At 37.8% G+C, this 26,817-nt stretch overlaps 2 protein-coding genes across 3 annotated transcripts in view; one reads left to right on the top strand and one right to left on the bottom strand.

The window, feature by feature from the left end:
• The window catches only part of LOC130090414 (lysophosphatidylcholine acyltransferase 1), a 55,006-nt gene that overhangs the window by 14,385 nt on the left and 13,804 nt on the right, over positions 1–26,817 (top strand). Inside the window, exons 2-6 of the mRNA XM_056257775.1 lie at positions 15,930–16,069; positions 18,757–18,971; positions 21,749–21,861; positions 22,690–22,750; positions 23,132–23,190. Of these exons, the coding sequence (XP_056113750.1) occupies positions 15,930–16,069; positions 18,757–18,971; positions 21,749–21,861; positions 22,690–22,750; positions 23,132–23,190 (588 nt within the window). The remainder of the gene's footprint in view (positions 1–15,929; positions 16,070–18,756; positions 18,972–21,748; positions 21,862–22,689; positions 22,751–23,131; positions 23,191–26,817) is intronic.
• LOC130090425 (uncharacterized) lies at positions 24,316–25,891 on the bottom strand. 2 transcript variants are annotated; one of them, XM_056257796.1, is made up of 3 exons: positions 25,758–25,891; positions 24,831–25,549; positions 24,316–24,730 (listed from the first exon to the last, which is right to left on the bottom strand). In XM_056257796.1, exons 2-3 carry the CDS (start codon positions 25,319–25,321, stop codon positions 24,334–24,336), a joined length of 888 nt encoding a protein of 295 aa, XP_056113771.1. In that variant the 5' UTR covers positions 25,322–25,549; positions 25,758–25,891; the 3' UTR covers positions 24,316–24,333. The 2 variants fall into 2 exon arrangements, with proteins under 2 accessions (XP_056113771.1, XP_056113762.1); XM_056257787.1 differs by lacking the exon at positions 25,758–25,891 and having other exon boundaries at positions 24,831–25,733.

The following is a 26,817-nucleotide window of genomic DNA, read 5'->3' as shown; positions in this document are numbered from 1 at the left end:
CGTCAGCGGAGCGTGAGCAGCACATGTTTTGTCACTACCCATACCAATGAAAGAGTGCGTTCACATTTTTCAGAAATCCTCAATGACAAAATTCATGACTAGAAAAATAGTATGCAAGTGCATTTTAAAAATGTTTTAACTAATAATCTTCTAATGCATGTCATTTCAAGTCTACTTTATGAGTATGAATTATCAAATGCATTAAAAGAAAACAATATACAAGCACTGTAAAAGGTTTTTACTGACTGGCTTTTCTCCTCAGATTCACATGAGTCACTTTAGACCTTACTGTACATTTATGAGCTTCCAGAACTTCTGACTGAGGCTGTGTGTGACCTCATAACTGAACTGCTTTACACAAATTGAAGAGAAATAAAAACAGTATAAATAACTCAAATAAATACGTTTTTTTAGTTCTTAGTCTTATTAAGTGCAAGTGCAACCATAATCAAAGTACTGTAGCGCATGCACAGACTCGTGAAATTGCTGTTTTATTTCGCACAGGCAGTTATAGGGTTAATGCGGTGTGTTCGTGGAGGGAGCGGGGCTTGGGTAGACAACATATAATTGGATATTGCAATATTTTTTAAGGCGATTACCAATAATATTTTTTACATATCACCCAGCCCTAGTCTCTTTGGATAAAAGCTTCAGCCGATGTACTTGAATGGGCAAATGCCAAAATCTCACTGCCAATCTCACATTTCAATAACATTAGATCGGCAATACAGTCTGATATGAACTTTCCCATAAATGTTGTTTTTTATGCTCCAATAAGCATTAAAAAAGCCTTTGTCTTAGGTCAAATCTACTTTTAGTTGCAAATGTGAAATGCTCACACCGTAGAGCTCTGGTTTTCAACAACAACATTAATCAGTGTTAAGGCCTGTTCACACCGGGACGAATTTCGCGCGCGATATTCGCCGACGTTTAACGCCTCGTGACTAAACAAAGGGCGCCAATGTGAGTGTGCACACCGACACGAAAAACGCCACGCGTAAAAGCGTCATTTTTTAAAAAAACGCCTCGGGTTCGTTTTTTTAGTTTGACGCGCCGCGTCAAAAACTATCCGACCAATGAGATTGGCGCTTTTGCTCACGTGTCTGGAGATTCTGAAGTTACAGTAAAACACAACTTGGGGGCGCTCAAATACAAAACGGTCTTGCCGAGCACACATACGTAACGGCGAAGAAGATATACAGCGTCTACACTCTGCCGGGAAGAAATAAGACGAGGAAGATGCAAGGCAAGATGAATGTAGAGCTGCTGGTCTCGTTGGTGTCGGAACATAAATAACTATATGACAAACGCGACAGCGACTACAAACATCTTGATAAAAGAGAATGTTAGGGAGTGGTATTGCAGAGCAAATGGGTGCCATCTAATGTCAGGGAATGAATTTGCATGTTCACTCGGCTCATCGTCAGCGAAAATCGCTTGGGTGTGAACACAAAAAAACGCGTTGAAAAACGCTGCCGAATAACGTGCGCCGATATTCGTCCCGGTGTGTACGAGCCTTTATACTGCTAGAGTAATGGTCAGCCTGAGTTGTTCGATTCATCAAAAACTATTTTTGTGCTCTACAGAAAAACAAATATGAGTTGCAAGGTGAGTAAATGACATCACGAAGGAGCTCACGGCTGGTCGGCAGGTTTGTGGAATCAGCAAAATCTGATTCCTGAGCTCTCGCCATGTATTTTTAGCGCACACTCATCCCACGCTTCTACTCACTGATATGGGATTTGGCAGCCTGTTGGTCTGTTATCAACTCAAATAAAGCAGCTCATTGGAAACCATTAATATCTTCCAGCGCTCACAACACTAGTGATGTTAATTGGTCACTTTGAAAGCTATCAGTGTGCAAATGCAGCTGAGTGCTGATAGGAGCAAGATAAATATTGACTGGAGATATCCCATAATACCCCTCCGCTGATAAGACGTGTTTCTGTTTGATAAGGCGGCGGATCAGCCTGGTCACTTTAGGATTGATGGCAGAATAAAGCTTTTATTTATGTGTGTTGTAATCTGTGGAATGCGTCCCATGTCACACCTCCTCATGGAAGATCTGTAAGATGTCTTATGTCTCGGTCTTGTCTTGGCATCTAACCTGCTTCCAGACAGGAGGTATAGACTTTATCAGGTAAACTACCGTAAATATATCGACCATAGCAAAATTGTGGTTTCCTGGTGTCAATAACACAGTTTGCCAACAGCCTTCTCTGTGGAAAATACACAAGTAACTCTTGCAAATGTTTTAGTCCGTTAAATCAACTGATTCATATCAAATCAGAGTTAAAATTACTTTAACATTTAAAACAGTTAGGGATGGGACGGTATGAATTTCATATCACGATTATAGTGTCCAAAATTATCGTGACACTGATTATCAATATTATCACGGTTTTGTTAAAATGAGATGAAAGTGTTCAAAAAGAACTGATGCTCACACTGAAAACATTTCAACAAGTTTTATATTTGAAAATCAACAAACAACAAATAAATAAGCAGCTCTATGCAGTTTAAGCAAGATTCTATTCTGTGCCATTTCCTTTTTTATAATTGTGCGTCGTCAATAGCAACGGATTACTGCACAGCGCGCACATCCGTGTATCACAACGGACGCGCGCTCTTGTTTCATTCAAATACAACTTGCTGTCTTGCGTCTAACGCAGTGGTCTCAAACTCGCGGCCCGCGGGCCATTTGCGGCCCGCAGGGTGATATTTTGTGGCCCCCTACTTGACATTAAAGTTTAATGTTAGTGCGGCCCGTCGTTGCGTGTGCCGCGTAAATATATATATATATATATATATATATATATATATATATATATATATATATATACTCACCGGCCACTTTATTAGGTACACCTGTCCAACTGCTCGTTAACACTTAATTTCTAAGCAGCCAATCACATGGTGGCAACTCAGTGCATTTAGGCATGTAGACATGGTCAAGACAATCTCCTGCAGTTCAAACCGAGCATCAGTATGGGGAAGAAAGGTGATTTGAGTGACTTTGAACGTGGCATGATTGTTGGTGCCAGAAGGGCTGGTCTGAGTATTTCAGAAACTGCTAATCTACTGGGATTTTCACGCACAACCATCTCTAGGGTTTACAGAGAATGGTCCGAAAAAGAAAAAACATCCAGTGAGCGGCAGTTCTGTGGGCGGAAATGCCTTGTTGATGCCAGAGGTCAGAGGAGAATGGCCAGACTGGTTCGAGCTGATAGAAGGGCAACAGTGACTGAAATAACCACTCGTTACAACCGAGGTATGCAGCAAAGCATTTGTGAAGCCACAACACGCACAACCTTGAGGCGGATGGGCTACAACAGCAGAAGACTCCACCGGGTACCACTCATCTCCACTACAAATAGGAAAAAGAGGCTACAATTTGCAAGAGCTCACCAAAATTGAACAGTTGAAGACTGGAAAAATGTTGCCTGGTCTGATGAGTCTCGATTTCTGTTGAGACATTCAGATGTTAGAGTCAGAATTTGGCGTAAACAGAATGAGAACATGGAACCATCATGCCTTGTTACCACTGTGCAGGCTGGTGGTGGTGGTGTAATGGTGTGGGGGATGTTTTCCTGGCACACTTTAGGCCCCTTAGTGCCAATTGGGCATCGTTTAAATGCCACGGCCTACCTGAGCATTGTTTCTGACCATGTCCATCCCTTTATGGCCACCATGTACCCATCCTCTGATGGCTACTTCCACCATGTCACAAAGCTCTAATCATTTCAAATTGGTTTCTTGAACATGACAATGAGTTCACTGTACTAAAATGGCCTCCACAGTCACCAGATCTCAACCCAATAGAGCATCTTTGGGATGTGGTGGAACGGGAGATTCGCATCATGGATGTGCAGCCGACAAATCTGCGGCAACTGTGTGATGCCATCATGTCAATATGGACCAAACTCCCTGAGGAATGCTTCCAGCACCTTGTTGAATCTATGCCACGAAGAATTGAGGCAGTTCTGAAGGCAAAAGGGGGTCCAACCCGTTACTAGCATGGGGTACCTAATAAAGTGGCCGGTGAGTATATATATATATATATATATATATATATATATCCCTTATGGTCTACCATAGATAGTCTCGTGACAGCTTACGGTGGGTTTGTAAAAATGAACGGTGGGTTTGTTGTCAATAGTTGTCATAGACAACCGCGAAGTACAAACATACTGTGCCTGGAAAAAATGAGCGCGTCGCTTCAATTATGAGCGCGCTTACCGCGCGCCTACATTTGAAATAACGAACTTGAGCGCGCAAAATATGTAAGCGCGATATGTGAACGGCCCCTTGCCGCGAGCGACGTGTTGGAGAGAGACCCTGCTCTAAAACAATGTGAGAATAATCACTTTGAGCTTGTAATATGTGTCCAACAGGTTGATAAGAAGGTTTGCTTTGATTTGTGCAGTCGGTAATTTGAGACACTACATGTGTAGAAAGAATTCAATAAGACGGGCAGACATGACTGCAAATATTTGTATTTCAAAAGCAATAATTGTTTTTCTAAGTATAATAAAAGGAAATGTCCCTTCCAAAAAAAAATAATAAAAAAAATCAATATCATTAATGTGTTGTATAAAGAAAATAAAAAGGACATAAGCCAATATAAATATCACAAATATGTGTTATAGACAAAGAAAGTTTGTAAATATGAACTAATTCAACTGTCAGAAGGACAGCTCATGAAGAACCAATGATGTACAGAAAGGAATGTTCAAATTCAGAGGAACAGTTCAGAAGAAACGTTAATAATAAATATTGAGAAGATTGGATCAGTTGTGCTCCTTTTTGGGAATATTTGAATTCTATTTTTTGTGGAATACTTGATGCGGCCCAGCCTGACCCAGACTCTACCTCCAGCGGCCCCCAGTTAAGTTGAGTTTGAGACCCCTGGTCTAACGTTACCGTTTTTGATTGTATTGAAAATGAAATCAGAGTTGATTTATTGTTTACAGAGTTTGATAATATTGTTGTGATCATCTTGTCTGGACGATTGTTTTGTACGCTGTACAAAATGGATTTATAAACGGGTAAGATTTAAAACATTAATCTCAATTCAATATGTTCCCGTAATTATGTGGTAAAAATAAAATCGGTGTAACAAGTGTACAATGAATCTATACATATCCCTTAAAATGTCACTCTTAATAATAGTCTGGTTTGAAGTTGTTCGTTCGTCTTTGGCTCAAAGCCACTTGCTGCGAACTTTTCTTCGCGGAAACTTCATGTCTATTTCAAGTGAGTGAGATAAAATATTTCAACTCAAAACAACATTTTGTGAATAATAAAAAAAAACATTGTGCGCTGCGCGCCTGCGTCAGACTGTTGCTGGCTGGACAGGATTTATAGAGAGTTATTAAAATCGCGACAATCAAACACGGTTTTAATGATAATTAAATTTTAAACGATAATACTAACCGTCAGAACATTTTATTATGGTTTACCGTGAAACCGGTAATCGTCCCACTCCCATCCCTAGTTATAAATTAATATAGATACATCGACTTGTAGATGACCCTGTATAATTCACTCTTCCACTTCTTCTTCTCAATCAGTTTCTGTTTTTAAAGTTGATCGAGTGGATCAGAGCTTGTGTGATTGGAGGCGGAGACTAATTTGCATATTAATGAATCCGCGTATACTAAATGAAGCAAGGGTGTAGTAGAGTTACATTCAAGCTATTTTAAAGGGGTCAAATAATGGTACATGCACTTTTACAAGTTGATTGTACTGAAATGTGTGTTGGCAGTGCCTGTACACAACCATCATAAAATGATAAAAATCCATCCAGTGTTTTTGTTTTAATCTCCTTATATGTTTTCCCCTGCCTCAAATTGAGCCGTTCGATTTTGTGACGTCACACGCTCGGAAGCCCCTCCCGCGATTGTTGATTGACAGCATCGTTTCAACACAGACCCGCCCTCGCTCGTGAGGGAGCTGTCAATCATAGTCTGCGTGGACCGGCGCGGTCATTGTTGATATGCTGGAGCACTGTCTATGAGCAGAATGGCGTCTAAGCGATTGTGGTGTTCTGTTCTTGGGTGTAATAACGAACACAGCAGTCATTTTAATGTTCCTAAATCCAAACCACTGAAGACGCAGTGGCTGAGTTTGTTTTCGAAGGGAATATTCCCCACGAGCAATGTCAATGCTTTCATGTTTGCGCGAATCATTTCACACACCAGACTGCTTTATAAAGGAGGGTCAGTATAAAGCTGGTTTTGCTAAGAAGCTGCTCATGAATAAAGGATCGGTACCAGCTATTCGTGTTCCTGCTGAACCTCTAGAACATCTGAAGTGAGTGTAACGTTTTATTAAACTTTATATTAATATTTATATTAATCTTTGCAAATCGCTAGCTGCACGCTTCACAATGAATGCGTCTAAGGTTTACACTCAGGGTACATTACGGCATGTTTTCTATGTATGATGTTCTCAATATAATTCATAATCCCACGTTTTATACTGAACAACGCGTTATGGTTATTGTGTTATTGTGTTACAAACGGTGTACACACAGAACAGAGAGGCGGGGTGAGCAAAGCTCATTATATGCACTGAAACGGCGTGCTGAAAACAGAGCTGTTTTTGACCAAGTAAAATAAGTGTTTTCTTACAATACTAATGAGAATTTTTAATTAAAGTATATTACAAACTTTTAATTTAGACCCTAAAGAATCATACTAGTTTGTACAAAAATGGCATTATATGACCCCTTTAAGGCATGAAGAAAAACAATTCACGGGATTTTTTTTTTTTTAAGTATGTCATATTGGTGATCAAAGATGGGTTTTAAGGGATATCATTATTGACTACAGGGGGACTTTAATAGATTGAATTTAGATTTAATAAAACGTTTAATAAATGAAATGTTCTTGGGAGCGTCAAGTCACCTACACACACACACACATATACTCACCTAAAGGATTATTAGGAACACCATACTAATACTGTGTTTGACCCCCTTTCGCCTTTAGAACTGCCTTAATTCTACGTGGCATTGATTCAACAAGGTGCTGAAAGCATTCTTTAGAAATGTTGGCCCATATTGATAGGATAGCATCTTGCAGTTGATGGAGATTTGTGGGATGCACATTCAGGGCACAAAGCTCCCGTTCCACCACATCCCAAAGATGCTCTATTGGGTTGAGATCTGGTGACTGTGGGGGCCATTTTAGTACAGTGAACTCATTGTCATGTTCAAGAAACCAATTTGAAATGATTCGAGCTTTGTGACATGGTGCATTATCCTCCTGGAAGTAGCCATCAGAGGATGTTTACATGGTGGCCATAAAGGGATGGACATGGTCAGAAACTGCTCAGGTAGGCCGTGGCATTTAAACGATGCCCAATTGGCACTAAGGGGCCTAAAGTGTGCCAAGAAAACATCCCCCACACCATTACACCACCACCAGCCTGCACAGTGGTAACAAGGCATGATGGATCCATGTTCTCATTCTGTTTACGCCAAATTCTGACTCTACCATCTGAATGTCTCAACAGAAATCGAGACTCATCAGACCAGGCAACATTTTTCCAGTCTTCAACTGTCCAATTTTGGTGAGCTCTTGCAAATTGTAGCCTCTTTTTCCTATTTGTAGTGGAGATGAGTGGTACCCGGTGGGGTCTTCTGCTGTTGTAGCCCACCCGCCTCAAGGTTGTGCGTGTTGTGGCTTCACAAATGCTTTGCTGCATACCTCGGTTGTAACGAGTGGTTATTACTTTTTACAAAACAGATTGTTTCAAAGCAGCTTTACAGTGATAATAGGAAATTAATGGAACATAGATTGTTTTGGCTGTACAGCAGCTCTAGAATAATGTCATTGTCCAGTTTAAGTAAGTTTTTGATTGATTAATTTCTGTTGTAATAGTCATTAGTTATTAACTTAGGGGCCACTTACACAACACCATTTTCAACCGAAAACAGAAAACTTTCATGCGTTCTGGCTGTTCATTTACAAGACAACAGCGTTTTGGTGGCCTGAAATCAAACTTTGAAATAGGGTTCAAAGTGCAAGTTTTTGAAAACATGTTTTGAAAAAAGATACCATTATCATCTCCATGTAAACTTCAAAAACTTGAATCTGTGAAAACGGTGGTGGCATGCACATGCTTATTATGCGGTTTTAGTCTATATGGGAATGCACGTTTGAATGCGTATGGGCGCGTAGTCTTTTTTTACAAAGTGACATCAAATTACTTGTCTGACCTGCATAATACAGAGTTTTTAGTCGTTTACATGGATCCATGTGAACGGGAATAATTTTGATATTGTTTTTATCTGTACAGAGGGAAAGGAAAGGGGAAGAGGCCGAGAAGGCCTTTGCAGGGGACTATTGTTAACTATTTGCTACAGTAATGGCAATTTTTCAGTTACCTCATCGAACTTTTACCAACCTGTTGTTAAGATTTTTAGCACAGGGATGAGCCTCATATGAACCATATTATACTCGGATTATCAATTTTAAAACATTTTGAAAATGTATTTTTTTTAAAAAAAATGACAAAGCTGGGTGTGCAAAATGCTGCCTTTGCTCGAAAGACTGAATACATAAACATTTTGACCATCAAGTTGTGGCTGGTGTTCTAAAAAGTTTAAGTGGTTAATAAATGTGCTTTTTTTTACCTGAAGAAAATGTTGTCTTTTCCCTTTATTTTCTTGTCAGAGTGCACCAGAGCGCTGCATTTACATGTGAAATTCATAAAATGTTCCTTCTAGGGGAGATAGCCCCCAGACCCACACCACCAGTGTGTCTGGCACTTTTACTCCAGGTTGCTCCAGGGGGATTCTCCTTGTAATAAGTGCACTGTTAGGATGAAAAAATCAATCAAATGCATAAATGTAAATCCTTTTTTTGAAAGCGCCTCGGGCACAAACACTCAATAAAACGGATTATTTCTTAGTTTATTTCTTCAAGGTAACTACTATAATAGAAAAGCATACATTTATTCCATAGAATTTCTATTTGGGGGGCTTAAAGGGTTAGTTCACCCAAACAGATATAATTCAGTCATTATGTACTCACCTTCGAGCTGTTCAATCCCTGTGGTTAACCGTGTTGACAACAGTCAATTACACTACACTAGGCATGTGCCGGTATCAAATTTTCATGCTGCGATTAATTGATTGAGCTTTTATCACGGTATACGGTATTATCACGATATTTTAATTGCTCAAGAGAAACAGATGGATTGTGGGTATCAAAAAAAAAAAAAACTTGCATCACAACAATGTGATTTTCAAAACATATGGTAACTAAACAGAATTTGATTTAGTGCAACATGTTACAATGTTTACATGGTACAATGACTGGTAGGCTACTGTTTGTATTATTCAATTAAATTCTTGGATTTTTTTTTTATTATTATTATTTTTTATCCTTTATTTAACCAGGAAAAAAAAACCTGGTTAAGGATTTGATTTGAATCTTAATTCAATATTGACTCATTTGGATAAATATTAGGTAGGCCACAGTCTGCATGTTAATTTTTCTCAAGAAAAAAATATATCTCACATAATGCTGTAAACACACAGAGAGAAATTAAATATAATGCGGTTTTCATTATAATAACAATTATGTAATGACAAGTAAACATATAATAAATATGTAATATAGTGCACATATTTAGCAAAATACTCCTCGCTATTTTTTCTAGTCAACTAATGTGCTGGTCATTAAATGGCTTTCCTGAGGTAAATGTAACGTTCTGTGACATAAGTTCTGTTCTCCTGCAGTTTTATTGACCTCTTTCCGTGTTTGAAAAACACTGATTGATCGACATTATGTATGAGGCATATACCTTACGGTAAGTTGTACTGTGTCTTTTAATAAAAAGTAATAGATGATCGGTTTACTTGAACTGAGGCGCAGCGATCTGTCACAATGGACAGAACCTAAGAGCTGATTTATTTATTTTTTTGTTCATATCAAAAGTAACCTGCTCTGTCTAGTCTGTCGGTGCGTAAAGCGCCTTTCAGACAGGACGCGAAACGCGATTTGCTATTTTGCAAATAAAAAGTTTAACTACTTTGAACTTTGACTCCGGCGTGCTTTGGTCGACGCAGCAACAAAACGTCCCCGCGCGTATTCCGCGTCCTGTCTGAAAGGCGCTTGAGTCTCAAGCTGAATGCGTGAGAGTTGGCAGCCCTGCGGGGGGTAAATCGTCGGCAGCGTTCCTCCTTCCGCCATGCTTCTACTCCATGTGAGGATTGTTTACATTAGACTAGAGTGCGCACTGCCGCCGCATGCACACAGTGCTTGTACATGTGGGGATTGTTTACATCAGAGTGCGCACGTGTTTTGCGCAGCATATACGCAGTGTTTAAGCGGTTGATGGAAAATAAGCTAATGCGCGTTCTAAAAGTCTAAATTCGAATCTATTATTTTTCACGGTATTTTGAAGTGCCCGCGATAACAATATCGTGCATATTCATTATCGCGATTTATCGCATTACCGAATACCGGCACATGTCTACACTACACAATAGATAAGTCACAGATACAGATAAGTCGCATACATTATGTGCACCTTGTCAGAGAAGTACGGCTCGTGATCAGTAGTAAATGCTGCTCCATCTGAACACCAGAGGGTGCTCTCGCGCAGACACTCCAAATATGCCCTGCCACAGAAGTACGATAACATGCATCATTCCAGGAAATCCCTATGGGTATCATACTATCTCTGTAGCTGAATAAACAAAAGATTGAAACGCTTTGATTTTTTTTTTTTAAATGTTGTCTTTTCTTGGACAAGAGGTTCGGCGTTTTGCGTGTATTGCTTTTTCAAATTCAGGTTATAAGCGACTCAAACTCGCAGTGCTTTCAGATGAAGCAACATTTACTACTGATAACAGAGCCGTACGTCACTGATAAGCAGCCTTTGCGATTTCATAATCGCAATAAACCAAATCGGTTTAAGCGTGATTTCATGTTAATTGCGATTAAATTGTGCAACCCTAGTTTGTACAGTATAAAAACCATTACGTCTATGGAATGTCCCCATTTAGATAGCCAAGTAAACGTGTGTGTGTGCATGATGTGCCTGCGTGATCACTTGAATATGTTCCTTATTACAGCGGAAACAACTTGAACTTGTCATAAAGTTAAGAGTAAGACATTGTAAGCCCGTCTAGATCGGCCCAATGGTGGCATCCAATAGAACAGGTGAAGGTCTCTGCACGTTACTGTCTTTCCGCGTGGCAAAGTAATTTAATTCCATTTAAGCTTTTATCTGACTCCATTTTATCACGACCTCGAATTTAGGTTAGATTGCCAACTGGTTATTGGTCAATTATATAATACTTCAGCAATACATTTGATTGTTCTATTTAACTCTTTACGGTCCTCACGCCTTCTGCTTAACACGGGTCTCACGATCACAAGCTCATCAGTTTTGGTAACCAAACAGAGGTAATTGCTATATATCTGAGATCGGTTGCATTCACGCTTACACAATCAAAGATATTTTGGTATAGCCCCCGTGATTACATACACTTGAAATGTTTACTTCAGGCAGAGGTATGGCCACTATTACAGATATAAGTTGACCAACATTACTCTTTCTTATAATAGCTTTGGATTGGCCATGCCGTGGTTTTGCACGTACACTTATCTAAAGTAACATTAAATTAAAACCGAGGTAAGACACACCCAAATTTAGATTGGTCAAGCAGCATTTTTGCTGTTCTAAACGGAAATTCACTTCTTGTCTTTGCGAACCACGTACACTTGAATTAGTGCCAAATATTAGTCGCCACTAATCTGACGCAAAATTTGTGGTAACATACAGATTTGTTTAATCTGCGTGCCTGCATACACTCTGCATTACAGGCTAATTTGAGTTACAAATCGCCCTGACTCTGAGCCTCTTGTTGCATTTCTTTATATAGACAGAAACTTCTTTCACATAGAAACATTTGCTAACAATGGGAATTTGCATTCAGAGTTTAGACCTTTTGGGAGCAGAATGCCATTTGCCTGGAAGACACGCCCTCCTCTGTGTGCAAGTTATCTCTAAACTCTGTAAGGTCCACCCATTGGCCCAACACCGGAATCCAATGGTATGGTCGAAGGAATAATGCGTGTATGTCTTTTCAGCGCTCCAGTGAAGTTCACTTAATTTATTGGAATTTAGTTTAAATAATACTTTAGCTCTACGCTTAATCTGACTCCAATTTCAAATGTTAATCAAATTTAGATTGTGTTTCTTATTAGAAAACAGTCATAAATACTGATTATGAGTTAATTTAGATCTTTGATTATTCTGGCCATTTCATAATTTCAAATATTCGTTCATTAAGGACCTGGTGTCGCTTTGAGACGTCACGTCGCGAGTGTGCGCTCACGATCACAAACTAGCCAGTCCTAAAATAGTCAGAGGGTGCAGTGCAAACTATCTTACCCTACGTGGCCGCTCACTGCTGACTCATAGGTGTAATTTTTCTCAATAGTTGCAGCGTACAACATGCTAAGTTAGGAGATAGTCAGGAATCAGAAGGTCTAATTCATTAGTGCCTTAGGTGTGATCTATCCTGGACAGAGATTTGCGGGAACAACAGACTACACATAATCTACTAGAAATAATGATTCCAGAAAACTTCAGAATAATCAAGGTTAACATTTATTTTTGTCAGGAAAAATGTACCGTGCCAATTTCACAAGTAAATGATTAAAAGCCAATTCAGAAATAATAAATGCATGACATCAATTACTCAAAGATGATTCTAAAAGTAAGCAATGCATTCCTGACAGAGACACACAGTAGTGTGTGAGAGCTTTCCAAGGGGATAACACTGACACATTACTGCATGGGTTTTTTTTCTGGTTACAGTTCCCAAAGATTGCTCTGTTACCTAGCCTTAAATACCCAGACCAGAAAAAGGGTTGTACCAATATTTTTCCAGTGTGTTTTGGGTCAGTTCCTGTACCCCAGGGGGTAGCACCTGGTCTTGGGGGAGAGGGGAGATGTCTTGAAGAAACATCACCCAAAGAGGAACACAGGATTCTCCTAAGTCCTCAATCTTTCTCATATTACCAATGACTGCAATGAAATTAAGACCATTTTACCAATCGCACCGAGACACTTAAAATGATGCCAAACACGAAAAGAAAAAACAATAGATTCCCAAGATACATCATATATGATATATAAGCATTCTTAGTGAACTTTTTGGTGACTTGACTCAGGGGGAGAGGGAGAGGGGGATGCAGAGATAAGGTAGGATAAACGTTTGGACAAGACTCCTTGTTTTCGCATGGGTCCGGTTGCAGTCTCTTTTTTTCTGTAAGTTAGCCACTCCGAAGTCCGAACGAAGTATTTAGCATTTTACAACGGGTGAATCTATTGTCACTGGTGATTGTCGTTTGAACCTTTCTCGATCCGCCATCAAATTGATAAGTTTAATTATATCAAGTGATGTGAGAAAAGGCTATAAATCTCCACCTCCAACATCCTCACACGCAATATAGCAGGGGTCTCCAACACGTCGCTCGCGAGCTACCAGTAGCTCGTGGCCTGATTGGAAGTAGCTCGCCAAGGGGCCGTTCACATATCGCGTCTTTTGCGCGCTCAAGTTCGTTATTTCAAATGTAGGCGCTTGGGCAAGCGCGCTCATAATTGAAGCGACGCGCTCATTTTTTCCAGGCGCAGCGAGATGAAAACACCTCAACTTTTCAGAATGCCGCGAGCGCACCGCAGGTCATGTGACAAGATCCAACCAATCAGCTTCACCCTTTCCGTAACAACATTGAAAGCTCAGTCAACATTAATTTTACTATTAATAATAAAAGATAAGTTAATGTGCATTGTAAATGTCCGTAATTTATATTTTTTTACTCATTCTTTTTATAAAAAATGATTTAAAGGCTGAAATATGTGAGGTTTATCTTTTTATAAAACCTTTTTTGTCAAAACTTTATTTGAACTTGTACATGTTAGTAGATAACATGTTGCAAGACACTCCTTTAAAATCTGGCCATCATTTTTAATGTTATTATTTTAATGTTTATTTAAACAAAAAGAGCATATTGATGCTATTTTTTTGTTATTTGCTGGTTTTCGACATATAACTTGGTGAATTGATTTTATTTTGTAGTATTTTTTTAACAGGATTCTGTGATAACCGTGATCATTTTGGTCACTATAATCATGAAAGGAAATTTTCTGACATTTAAGGGTGACATATATAGGCCTAAAAAACTCTTTTAGGTCTAAAACAGTTTGGATAGCTGTTAATATGAGTTATGAGACATTATTTAGGAGATTTAAGTATTGTATTACATGAGTAGCTCTCGGCCACTTTCATTTTTAAAAAAAAAAGTAGCTCTCAAATGAAAAAAGGTTGGAGACCCCTGCAATATAGCTTATACTAGCCGAGACTCCTTCTTTATGTGTATAGATGTGACGTAATGACGCAAAGACATGCTCGAATCTCCCGCGGAAATCCACCAGTACCACTGGAATTAAAAACATTATTACAAGCTTACCGCTTTGAATCGAGCTAAGGCAAGCAGATAGTTTTGAACACTGGCTGGTTATGTATTTTCTCAAATATGTATTTTGGATTATTTTTAACCCCCAAAAAGCTACGGACTGCAGCTTTAAACCATATAGATTTTTGGGTGAATTTTGGTGATCTCAGCATGAGAGAGAAGGAATGGGGGAAGAGGGGAAGAGATGTATTCTGAGGTGAGAGACTTGCGTCTCAAATGTTGATGCTAACTTTACAAGAGAGAGTTCAAATGTTAATTTCCTTTGTTTTCTCTGAGAGTTGCCCTCTCTTCCAGTTCTTCCAGTTTTTCCAGTCTTACAACATCATTAGAAACTGTAAAGGGATTAATTTTATTTGTGTACACACAATACAAACTAAATATTGTGCTTTTGTAAAATAAAGAAAACGAACAGGATGCTGCTTTCTGTCATCTCCGTTTAATTTCTGTTATCTTATTTTTGTAGTGTCACAAAAATGAACCGAAACTACTTCTTGTCGCAGTTTTTTCTTTCGTTTTGTTAATCTTTTAAATATATTTTGCATATTAATTCATTTTAACTGCATGTATTTTATTATGGGTTTTTTATTACACATAAGTTCTGCAGTTGCGTGATGTGCCGATGAATCCTCATTTTCTGTTGTTTATGCTGCTATTTACGCATATCTAAACCTCTGGAAAACAAATGTTGGTATTTTTAATGGGTCACAGACACGTATCCATTCTATTTGAATTGAATCTAATTTAACATAATCTTGTCAGTTTAACATAAACTTGTCGGTTAATGAATGATCGGTTAACGAGCATTGGTTGTCGGTTTGGGGAAAAAACTAAATGAACATCTCTATTCTGGTGGTAACTAACCAAGTACTTGATGCATGTTTGTCAGTACGCTCTCGTTTCATTCTGGACAGTTTTAAGCAGATGTTTGTTTTCATAGTATAATAATGTATTGAAGCCCTTTTCCGAGACACAAAACATTCTTTTGTAAATCATAAATATGACATATGAAAAGTCAGAATTATGACATATTATGAGTTAAAATTACAACTGACATTTAAAATCTTGAAATTGACAATCATAATTTCATACTTTTTTTACAATGTCATAATTGACGTAGTGTGTCATAGTTTTGATGTGTTTTAGTAATTTTGAGTTTTTTTTACATAATTATGATTATGAATTATGATATACATTTTTGACTTAGTATGTCAGTTTTGGTAATATACATTTTTAATGTCATAATTTTGACTTATGTGATAATTATAACTTAGTATGTCATAATTTTTGATTTACTACAACATTTTGGGTTTTCTCTTATGTGTTGGAAATAGGCTTCCCTAAAAATGAACTCAAACAAATGTTTAACAGCCAACGTGACCAATAAAAGGTTTGTGTGTGTGTGTGTCATTTTCTCTGCAGATTGGTTTGATGACAGTGACGGTGTTCCCCATCCGGCTCTTCATAGCGGCGTTCATGATGCTGTTGGCCTGGCCGTTTGCCTTCATCGCGTCCGTGGGCCGCTCCGAGACAACGGTGGAGCCACAGTGCTTATGGAGAAAGTAAAGACCTCCTCTTCCTTATTTCAAATCACAGATAAGACACTACAGCGAGAACAACTGAAGACAAACGGCTACAGCGTTTGCATAGTTATTACTTATTCAGAATTGAAAACACACTCTTTGTATATTTCCTTCTCGTATCTTGCTGTAGTGTTTATGATTGATTTGTGGTGAGATTAATTTGATCCTTCAGATCCTCTATTTCATAAATCAGGAAGTTGATGTCCAGTACAGAAGTCATGCAAGACCAGCATAACACAATCGCAGCTTCTCTGTTTCTGCACCACTGGATGCTAGTGCAAAAAAAAAAAGTGTCTTTCAAATTAGTGTGAAAGCATGCCTACTTCAATAATTATTACACCATTGTTCATACTACACCATTGTTCAAAAGTTTGGGCTTGGTAAGATGTTTTTCAAAGAAATGTCTCTTATACTGGCCAAGGCTGCATTTATTTTATCAGAAATATGCAGTGAAAACAGTAATATTGTGAAATGTAATCAGCATTTAAAATAATTGTGTTATATGCCAATCTATTAAAAAAATATATAATTTATTCTTGTGATGCAAAGCTGAATTTTCCAGTCTTCAGTGTCACATGATCCTTCAGAAATCCTTCTAATATGATGATTTGCTGCTCAAGAAACATTTATTATTATTAAAACATTTTTTTTTTCAGAATTCTTTGATTTATATAAAGTTCAAAAGAACAATGTTTATTTGAAATATAACTTTTATTCAGCAAGGATGCATTAAATGAATCAAAAGTGACAGTAAAGATGTTTATAATTAATATAAATTAATTATCATTGTATTTAATGTCTCTTTGATCGATTTAATGCATTATTTGTAAATAAAAGTATTAATATATCTGCTTACTAACCCCAAATCTTTGAACATAAGTGTATATATTCAGCTGAGGAGTGTTTGAATCGTGTGGAATGCAGATATGAGGCATAGTCACATAGATGTTATGTCACACTGAGCCTCAATGACACACACACATACACATGCTGTTGTCCTTTCAATGGCTATTTCAAGATGCCCACTGGGAAACATCCTCTTTCTGTACAGTAGATCAAGCATCTAATTAAACACTCTTTTTAAAGATGCTAATTACGTCCAGCAACGTTAATAACTACTAATAACCTCACATGACCTCTTAATGAAGCGGTTGTGTCTTATTGAGCTGTGAGATGGTTAAGCACCCTCCTGTGGGCAGAACCTGACTCAGTAATGCTTTCCAGGTGTCTGAGCGTGTGCCCGTCTGCACTGCTACTAATGTTTCTCCCCATTTAAACGTGGTATTAGTATAGTTATCAATAGTGATCTGAGCACTCAAACCACATTCATAGGACATCAGGGATGCATGTGTACTGTGCATGCTGATGCACAAGTGTTGTGTGGTGCGTGATCATTGTACCTCAAGCCTTTGAACTTTGCCTGAACTCAACTGTATAGATTAGCTTTTCGTGACATATCGAAATAAAGTCAATATCATCATATGGCTTAGTGCGATTATGAAATTGCAAAGGCTGTCATTTAATCAAAATAATCAAAATAAAAAAAGAACTGCTGCGTAATGCGTCTTTCAGAGTGACATGTGGCACTGTTCATTTACACGTGAGCAGCTTATGAGCAGCTTATAATACAATGTTCTGCATCATTTACTATGGTCTGTACATCACCCTGAAACCCCCATGCATTTGTTTATTTGCCAAAAAGAAAAGCTTGATTTTACAGTTCAGGAAAATAAAATATTTTTTATTAATAATTACTTTTATATATATATATATATATATATATACAGTATAATAGCATTGTTACTATATGCTCTTTATTATAGCCTGTTAACTGTCAGTGTCAACACTTGGCACACTTTTTTTATTGCTTTTTCCCTTATCACAAATTTTAGTAACCATCATAAATTAGGTATAATTCGTTTGGTGATTGCATTACCATGGAAATGGTTCTTCAAAACCATTTAGCTGGCTCAATGTTTATGAGATCAACTTCAAATTTGGAACTCAGATTGGTTACACATATGACTTTGATTTATTTTTAGCGATTTTAAAATCAGTATTTTAATTTTTGAAATAAAAAATGCTTAGTTCTGTACATTTGCTTTAACAGTAAAATTAAACTTGTGTGAATTAAAAGTGCTTTCACTTCTGCAAAATGCAGTGTGTCTTTAAAAAGAAACCAATATTAGGTCTGTATTCCAAAGCATTCATGAACTTCAATCATTAAAGTTCAGATCTATGCTCAAAAAGAGGGGTGACAGTTAACAGGTTAATATTTTTATCTAATAATAACAGTCACAACAAAAATCATAATAGGTTCAAAAACAGTGGGAATGTGGCCTATGAACTCAAGTGGGACATTTTTTCCAAATAGAGCTATTTAAGTCATCTGGTGTAAAAAGGTAATCTGGTGGGGTTTTTTTCATGTCACAATATATATATATATATATATATATATATATATATAGCAGAAAAACAAAATATCGCAAAGTCATTTTTTCCCCCAGTGTGGTGCAGACCTAGCATACATAACAGCAGTTCACATACAGCTCACTGGTGTTCAGACTACACTCACACTAATGAAACAATCCACCTTGATGTTCCCAAACCTTTCGTCTGAATGACGCTGCATGTGGTCTGATCTCAGACTCGCTCTTCTTCTGTAGGGTGGTGGACCTGGTGCTGAAGACCATCATGCGGGTCATGTGGTTTGCGGGCGGCTTCCACTGGATCAGTGTTAAAGGCAGAAGGGCTCTGCCCGCCGAAGCGCCCATCCTCACCCTCGGCCCTCACTCGTCATATTTCGACGCTATTCCCGTCACCATGACCATGGCGTCGATTGTGATGAAAGCGGAGAGCAAAGACATTCCTGTGTGGGGAAGTAAGTGTGCATAAAAATCTGTTATTTAAAGGCAGTGAAACAAAAAAGGACAGAAACGCTTTTCTCATTCATTCAGCCTGTTCTCATTATCATTGTCAACTACAGTTTATTGACTTGTCTATGTTGTCATTTTATAAAAGGCATTATAAACTATACAAATATTTTTTTTTTATAAAAAAGTACTATATAAATTAGTGGTCAACTGATATATTTTTTTATGGCCAGTGCCACTATCTTATGGGGAAAAAAGCAGATAATATGATATCTATTTATTTTAAACGCATACATGAAATTTATTTATTTTACGTGGTATTTGCTTAATTAGAAATAAATAATAAAATCATCTATTATATGGAAAAATTAAATCTGATATTTTTTTGGATAGCAACTTCTTGATTCTGTAATCCTACTATAGTATTTTTCATAAAATAAATTGTTAAAATATTAAATGAAAAGGAAGTAAACAATAATCAACTGTATACTTTTTTGGACATCATTTACTTCCTTTGTTTAACAGTTATGTCCGATCATTTATTTAGAAACTGAAACTAATGAAAATTGAGAATGGGAGCTCAGGGGCTGGCGTTCTCAGTGCTGTCAAAATAAAAGTCACTTCAGACACATTGGCCAAACAGAAAATCTTACAGTCTGATGCCAAAATTTAAAACATGCAAAATAGTGGCCTTGGTGATAAATGATGGTTGATCATTATTATAAAATGAATAGTTTATACTCTTAATGGTGCTATGCTGAGGGGACCGTGGAGACGAGCAGCAACAACGAATAGAAGAGCCTCGAGGGATTGCTACTGAAATGCACAAGTGAGGGCTACATGATCATAGATAACACTGGTGTCTTTCTCTTCTCAAATACATCCAGTTATGTTACTGAGGAAAGAGACTTTAAAGCATTATTTCACCCAAAAATGAAAATTCTGTCATTAATTACTTCCCTCATATTGTTCCCAACCCGTACGTTCATATTCAAAACACAAATGAAGATCTTTTTAATGAAATCTGAGAGCTGAGAGATTGTTAATGCAAAAATACAAAATAGAATTGTGTGTTTAACAAGGAAAATGTGACAACTTAAGTGTAACTTGGGCATGAATTTACATTTGATTTATAAAAAAACTGAGGACTTTGCCTCCTCATTTCAAAACACTGGTACAAATCATAGACTGTGTGCAAAATGAAAAAAAAAATCTAGAAATAGGCCGATATTGATTATTTTTTTTTTTTTTACCAATTATTTGCGTTTGTGCCCGATAACCGATATATAGAACTGATATTTATTTATATTTGCAGGAATACGCAAAACATTGTTAGAATAATAACAAAACAGAGAATAGATCACCACAATTAGAATTACCGAGTTCACCTGGCATGTTAGCAGAATCATTAATAATGTTTTTTTGTCGGTCTCTAGATTATGATATACCTGCTGACAGAGCACTGTTTTATCATTTATGTAACATATCTTATTTGTGCATATCTCATTTGTGCATTAATGGCTGTTATGTTAAATAAAGTTTATTAATTAAGGGAGGGGACACCGTTGTTGACTCATCTCCCCTCAGACGCAGTGCGGTCTTGTGTGCAATTCTCAAAACAACCACAAGAAAGCACCATTTATCGGTGAATCCGATATTACAAAACCGATACCAGATTATGGGAAAATGCTTAAATATCAGGGAAAATATATATTGGTTGGTCTCTAAAAAAAGGGTTAGTCACATTTAAACATTGCACAGGCATCATCTTTGTGTGCTGATAGTCTATATAATGCACCTTTGAGAGCCGAGCAATTAGATGAAGCTGGTTAGTGCATGCTAATTTTGGTGTAGGCGTTAAGTCCCTGATCAGCCGGGCGACTCTGAGCCTCATATGCTGCAGCTTAATCCCTGGATAGTGACGATCTCTGTCCATATCTGCTCTCCCACTCATCAGTGATCTCAATCATCATCATCATCATCATCATCAGCAGCAGCAGCTCTTCCTCCAAACACCTCCAGAGCTCACGCTCCTCTTCCCTGCAGTGACGAGGAGTTTCAGCAGCAGCTGTAGGGAAGTGAAAGAGGAAGCTTAGAGTGTGACCCTCTGACGTCTCAACATAACTGAACAGAGAATTCTAATGTATTAAATATTAATTCAAATAAATATAAAGTATGTATATATATCGGCTTTACAACGGCCATCGGCCACCCTGCTCTCTAAGATATCCCCCAATATCGACCGACTACTAATATAATAAAATCTAAAGTTTGTAAACCATGAAGATGACAGTTAAGCATATGTAATTCCACACAGCTCGATGTGAAAACATTTCATTTTAGTCTTGCATAAATGTATTTCATAAATTAGATGATCATCATGTCATTGTTTTTACGCATGAAGATATTCATAACAGCCCTAAAAAACATATTTTCCTTAATGCAAAGTTTCACTTTTGGGGTGAAAAATGACACCAAGCGTTTTCTGTGAGATTCACCCTGTAATGGGAAACACAATGTTTCTTTCTCTCTGCTTATTATGCTCAATTTTGACCATTTTGATGAGATTCACCCGATAGTGTTTCATTTAACACTGTCCTCAATGTGTCATTGAATCAGATCCTGCAATCATGCAGCTCATTAAAGTCTCGAGAGTAAAAATAGCTCGTCACCTTTACAAACCTTTGTACAGCCATCGCACCAGGGCAGATGAGTTTTTACAGGATTGTGTGACCTTCTGAACCTGTGCATGTGACCCATGTGATCATATCTCTCCCTCCTCTAGCTCTGATCAAATTCATCCGGCCTGTGTTTGTGTCGCGATCAGATCAGGACTCCAGACGGAAGACGGTGGAAGAGATCAAGAGAAGAGCTCATTCAGGAGGAGAGTGGCCTCAGGTATGACCACCAGGGTTTGAGATGAACTTTTTCACCCACCGGCCAATTTTGCTACTACATTTTTAGGTTACCTGCCATTCAGAACTTCTACTAGCCAAAAATAAAAAATAATAAACCAGATTAACTATGTAACAGAGAGTCGGTGAGACTTGAATATACTGTATATCGTCTACGATTATATTGTTTGTTGTTTTGATGATGTGCGATTTGACATTATCAAGTATGTCCCTCGTTTTACAAAAACACATCTAGCGAGTGCACACATAGTGTTTTAAGTGTTGCAGTCTAGTAGGTTAGGCTAGTGAGCTTGCACATTTAGAGTGCACACTAAATGTTTTAGACACAAACCAACTAACCTCAGCACAAAACCTCAGATCTATTGATAATACTTACTGATGCTTCTGGTGTTGATTTCCCTCCAAAATGATGTCACTTCCTGCAGGATGATGTCATTAAGGACAAGTCTTTTCTTAAATGCATTTTACAAAAGACTAACATAATGGAAAGTGATATCCATTGATATCCAAAAATTGATTATCAATAAAACAATTTAACACAAACATCCACTTAAATCATAGCAGTGAAATGATTTCAGATTTACTCCATGTCCCTTTCTCTGTGCTGCTTTGATGATGATTTATAATTGTAAACATTGTGGGTTTAATATTTTAAAGTCACATGATTGGGGCATTGTGAGTTTGCATTTCTTTTCAAATAATTTCCCTATAATGCAATGAATATGGAGAGTCATTGTCACATACCCGGTACTGAGATTAAGTGAAATAAGGAATAATTGTGGACAGATCAGAAAATCTGTGTGTCTTCCAGATAATGATATTTCCAGAGGGGACGTGCACCAATAGATCCTGTCTGATCACGTTCAAACCAGGTGTGTATGTGCTCTTGCTCCCTAATTATCTTGCAAATTCACTCCTGTTTATTCATATTATCCATAATACTGTAAATATGTTACTACTCTGTAAATATGTCTATTCTAACTTAACCTAACTATGTCTTTATACTTCATATTTTTATTCTTTAATTTTATTGTTATGTGTCTTGTTGTATTTATGTGCGCACTGGAAGCTTCATTAACAAGAACAATTCACTTGGCAATAAAGCTCTTCTGGAATTACAAAATGACTAATCAGTTTTCTAGGGTTTCTGTTCAGTCTGTTCTGTGCTAATTTTATGCAAATGCAACCTTTGTTTCTTTAGAGCATAACAATTGTGCTTAACAAATGTTATGTTGTTTGTTTGTGTGATTCAGGAGCGTTCATTCCAGCAGTTCCTGTACAGCCTGTAGTGATCCGCTACCCAAACCAGCTGGTGAGACGCTTGACTTTTTTCTTGATTCAATATCTGATATGATCATTTTTGAGTGAAAGCAAAAACATGCTGTTTTCGTCCATGTATCTGAAACGCAAATGAGCCGCTGCTTCCCGCCTCCCTATCCAGAATAGTGCTGTGCCTTTACAGCTCGTCCCTCGGATACTCAATCAAAACCAAACAGATTCGTTAGTTTTTGACTGTCATCTCTATCGCAGTCACGCTCATGTGACATTGCAGTTCTTCGTCATCATGAACGTTTAGTATTTGCATGTGTTTTAAAGCCATATCTGTTTCAATTTTTGATATATGGTTTTCTGAGCGCACGCACACAGAAAGCTGGCTGTCAGGCGGCAGACTGTCAGTTAGGGTGCCTGAACCGATACTTTTTTTAAAAGAGCTTCAAAACGATGGTGAATGATATTGAAAAACTGCTTTTTTTATTGAAATTTTTTTTTTAATTGAATATATTAAAATTATTAAAAGTATATATAAATATAAGTAGTCTAAATACAAAAAAACAAATTGACATAATAAGTAAGCAATAAGGTACGAGAGGCTGTGCTGTATCGTGAATAAGTAGCGGCTGAAGGGCGTTGTTAGGCACGACGCGAAGCGGAGTGCCTGCAACCCCTTCAGCCGTTACTTATTCACGATACAGCACTTGCCTCGAGTACCTTATTGCTTTTATAAAACGGTTACCACACAATATTAAAGAAAAAAAAAATTATTAGTGGAAATTTCATGGAAGTTAAATCAATAAAAGCATTAAAAGCATTCCTTCCGCTAGAAAAAAAATAGTCCCTGACCGTGAACAACAACGTTCCAATGTGTAATATGCATGAAAGCTCAAATAAAAACAACAAACCGTTCTCAAACTTGTCTCATTCTTTTTATTTTTTACAACACAATATTTGTGAAATTTCCTCACACAAATAGGCATAGCTTATCTCTCAGCATGAGAAAACGTTTACTTTTTTGTTTATTCCGTTATTTTCTCTCTGCACTAAACTAAATATTTACATAGCCTATAAATAAAAACACAAGGGCACATATTTTGATAGATAACAGTTAGGTCTTTAATCTATTTTATTAATGTTATCAATTCAGTTATTAAAATGCTGCCTAACAAGAGATTCTTTTTTATTGTTGTTTATTTAAATTTATTTGAACATCTCCGTTAATTGTGCACGCATTAAATATTTGTCTCATTTCAATCGGCTCCACTGTGGTGATATTTAACGCGGTTCTCTTTAGTTGGGGCTCAGCACTGTCAGCAGTGTTTTCTGTTGCAGCAAGAATGTCGCTCCAGTGCTTTCTTTGTTTTAAGTTTGGCCTCCAGTAGCTCTGTAGTGAACTTTCACACTTATGTCCACTCACAGACATAATTTCCCTCGATTCGAGACCAGCATCGGACAATCTCTGCACCATGGTGCTGCGAAGGCAGTGATTTGTGTAAACCTTTGAGGTGCCTGCTGCTTTACAAATTCTCTGCAACATTGTTGCGAGGTAGTTCACACCCATAGGCTCTCTTGTGTACCTGCAACAGTCAAAAACGAGAAAAAACTTTAACACAACAAGATTTAACACAAATTATAAATAGCTAATATGATGTATGTGCCGCTGCGTGATCTACGTACCAAACACATTTAGAGAGGTTTTGCTTTTTGGGGTGAAGGTAAAAAGCAGGGGGGTTAGATGGCAGAAGAGAAACGTACTTCTCTAGAGAGGCAACGGGACAAAGCGGGTTCCCAGTTTGTTGGAACATGAAGCCACGCCTGCTCTCCTTATTTCTGTCATGTGGGTCCTTATGGTTTTTTGTGTCTTCATTGAAGCTCATTGTGACATACTTTACACCATTTTCGTTTGTTAAAATGCGGAATGAGTCTGGAATGAGTTCTCGGTTCCCCTCTTTTCCTCTACGTCCGAAGTGTAACTGCACGTCAAACCAGACTTTGTTAACGAGTCCTTCAGGTGTGTTAGGATTAAGCGCATCGGACAGTTTTATGGTGCTGAAATCTTTCGTAGAAATCGATGTGTGATGCTCCGTTTTATCACGACCCTCTCTTCTCATTGTCTTTACGACTCCAACGAAAACATTATTGGATGAGGTGAATTCGCTGTCTCTCATCAGACACCAGGACAAACTCAAAGGTGGATCATTCAGGAATCTGTTCACACCCGCACGTAACGCTACATAGCTACTGATCCCATATTTTTCGCCTTTGGAGCTTCTGACAGTTCCGTAGAAGTCACGGAGAAGTGCGTTGAGTTCCGTCTTGGTGATTTGTTTAAAATCAATGCTGCAACCCTTTTCACTACACCAGTCACCGAAGCATTTCACTGCCCATTGGGTTTGCTGCACGGTATTTTTTTCATTACGAGTCTTCTCGAATGTATCAATGTTACATTTCAGCACTTCAGCATGACGGTTCATATTTGTAGAAGTCTCTACAAATTGTTCCTCAAACCACTTATCCATCGTCATGCCACCTAATAAATCGAAATTTACTTTAAACATTTTAGCCTTTTTAATTCTTACGTTTTTTGTCTGTTTATGTTGATACGTGTGGTTGCTAAGGGTGTTGCTAAGGGCGCAGTGATAAATAGAACCGTTGGGTGAAGCGGTCATAGCCGTGTTTTATCGTGAATAAAGCACAGCTATTGACCAATCAGAATCAAGGATTGTAACTAACCGTTTTATAAATTCACAATAAAACCTATGCCACCTAACCCAACTACAATAATTTAACACTAAAAAACACTACAGTACTAAGTCTGTATTCTTGGTATGCTACAAACCAGCTTTAAATTTCAGCAATTCTTTTCACATTTGTTGCCTTCTCTGGCAAAATACGACACCTCTCCTGACTTATTGCTAATGCCGTGACGCGAAACCCCTCGTGGAAGAAGGACGCCGTCATGTTTACAACTGTGACAATGAGCTCTTATCAGGATCAACTGAATGCTGAATTTCAAAAGTATGCTCTATTGTTGCTATAAACTTGCACAACGTTCTTGAATGATTAATTTATTAGATGGATACGCCGGTCTGTTATTGTAGGGACGTCGACTTCACATTTTTCACACTAAACATGACGCGGAACAAAACGAACTATGATTGGTTGCGTTACATGTCAGTCAGTCTTTGGCTGATATTTTTATTCTTAAATACATAAGTGAATGTGGTTTGTCATTTAAGAAACCTTTATAATGATCATTCATGTTAGTTGATCTGTAACGCACAATGGGCGCACAATGTTAGTTGGCTAAGCGCCGCAGTTCAGAGAATTGTATCTGTCAACACGTCAATTCATCCAGTAACATTCTAGTAAGACATCCATGTCTTACTAGAATGCTGCTGTTAATCTTCTGGCGAGGAGATAATAAAAAATTAAAAATAAACGTTTTTTTTTCCCTCATTTCATCTTGCAATTCTGTTTTTGCCCAGATTTTTGGGCAACATGACTGCATTAACATGCAGAATTCGGAGGAAAAAAAGGCAGAATCGTGAGATACAAACTCGGAATTGCAAGAATTAAAATGTAATTTAACATGGACAGTGGACGGTCAATGACTGCCCTAGAATAAGCTACAAAGCTACATTTCATCTGCAGTCCCATAATA

This window comes from Rhinichthys klamathensis, unplaced genomic scaffold (genome assembly GCF_029890125.1).
Source record: "Rhinichthys klamathensis goyatoka isolate OS25496 unplaced genomic scaffold, OSU_Roscu_1.1 h1tg000006l_1, whole genome shotgun sequence".
Lineage (NCBI taxonomy): Eukaryota > Metazoa > Chordata > Actinopteri > Cypriniformes > Leuciscidae > Rhinichthys > Rhinichthys klamathensis.
This window is presented reverse-complemented; position numbering and strand designations above follow the sequence as displayed.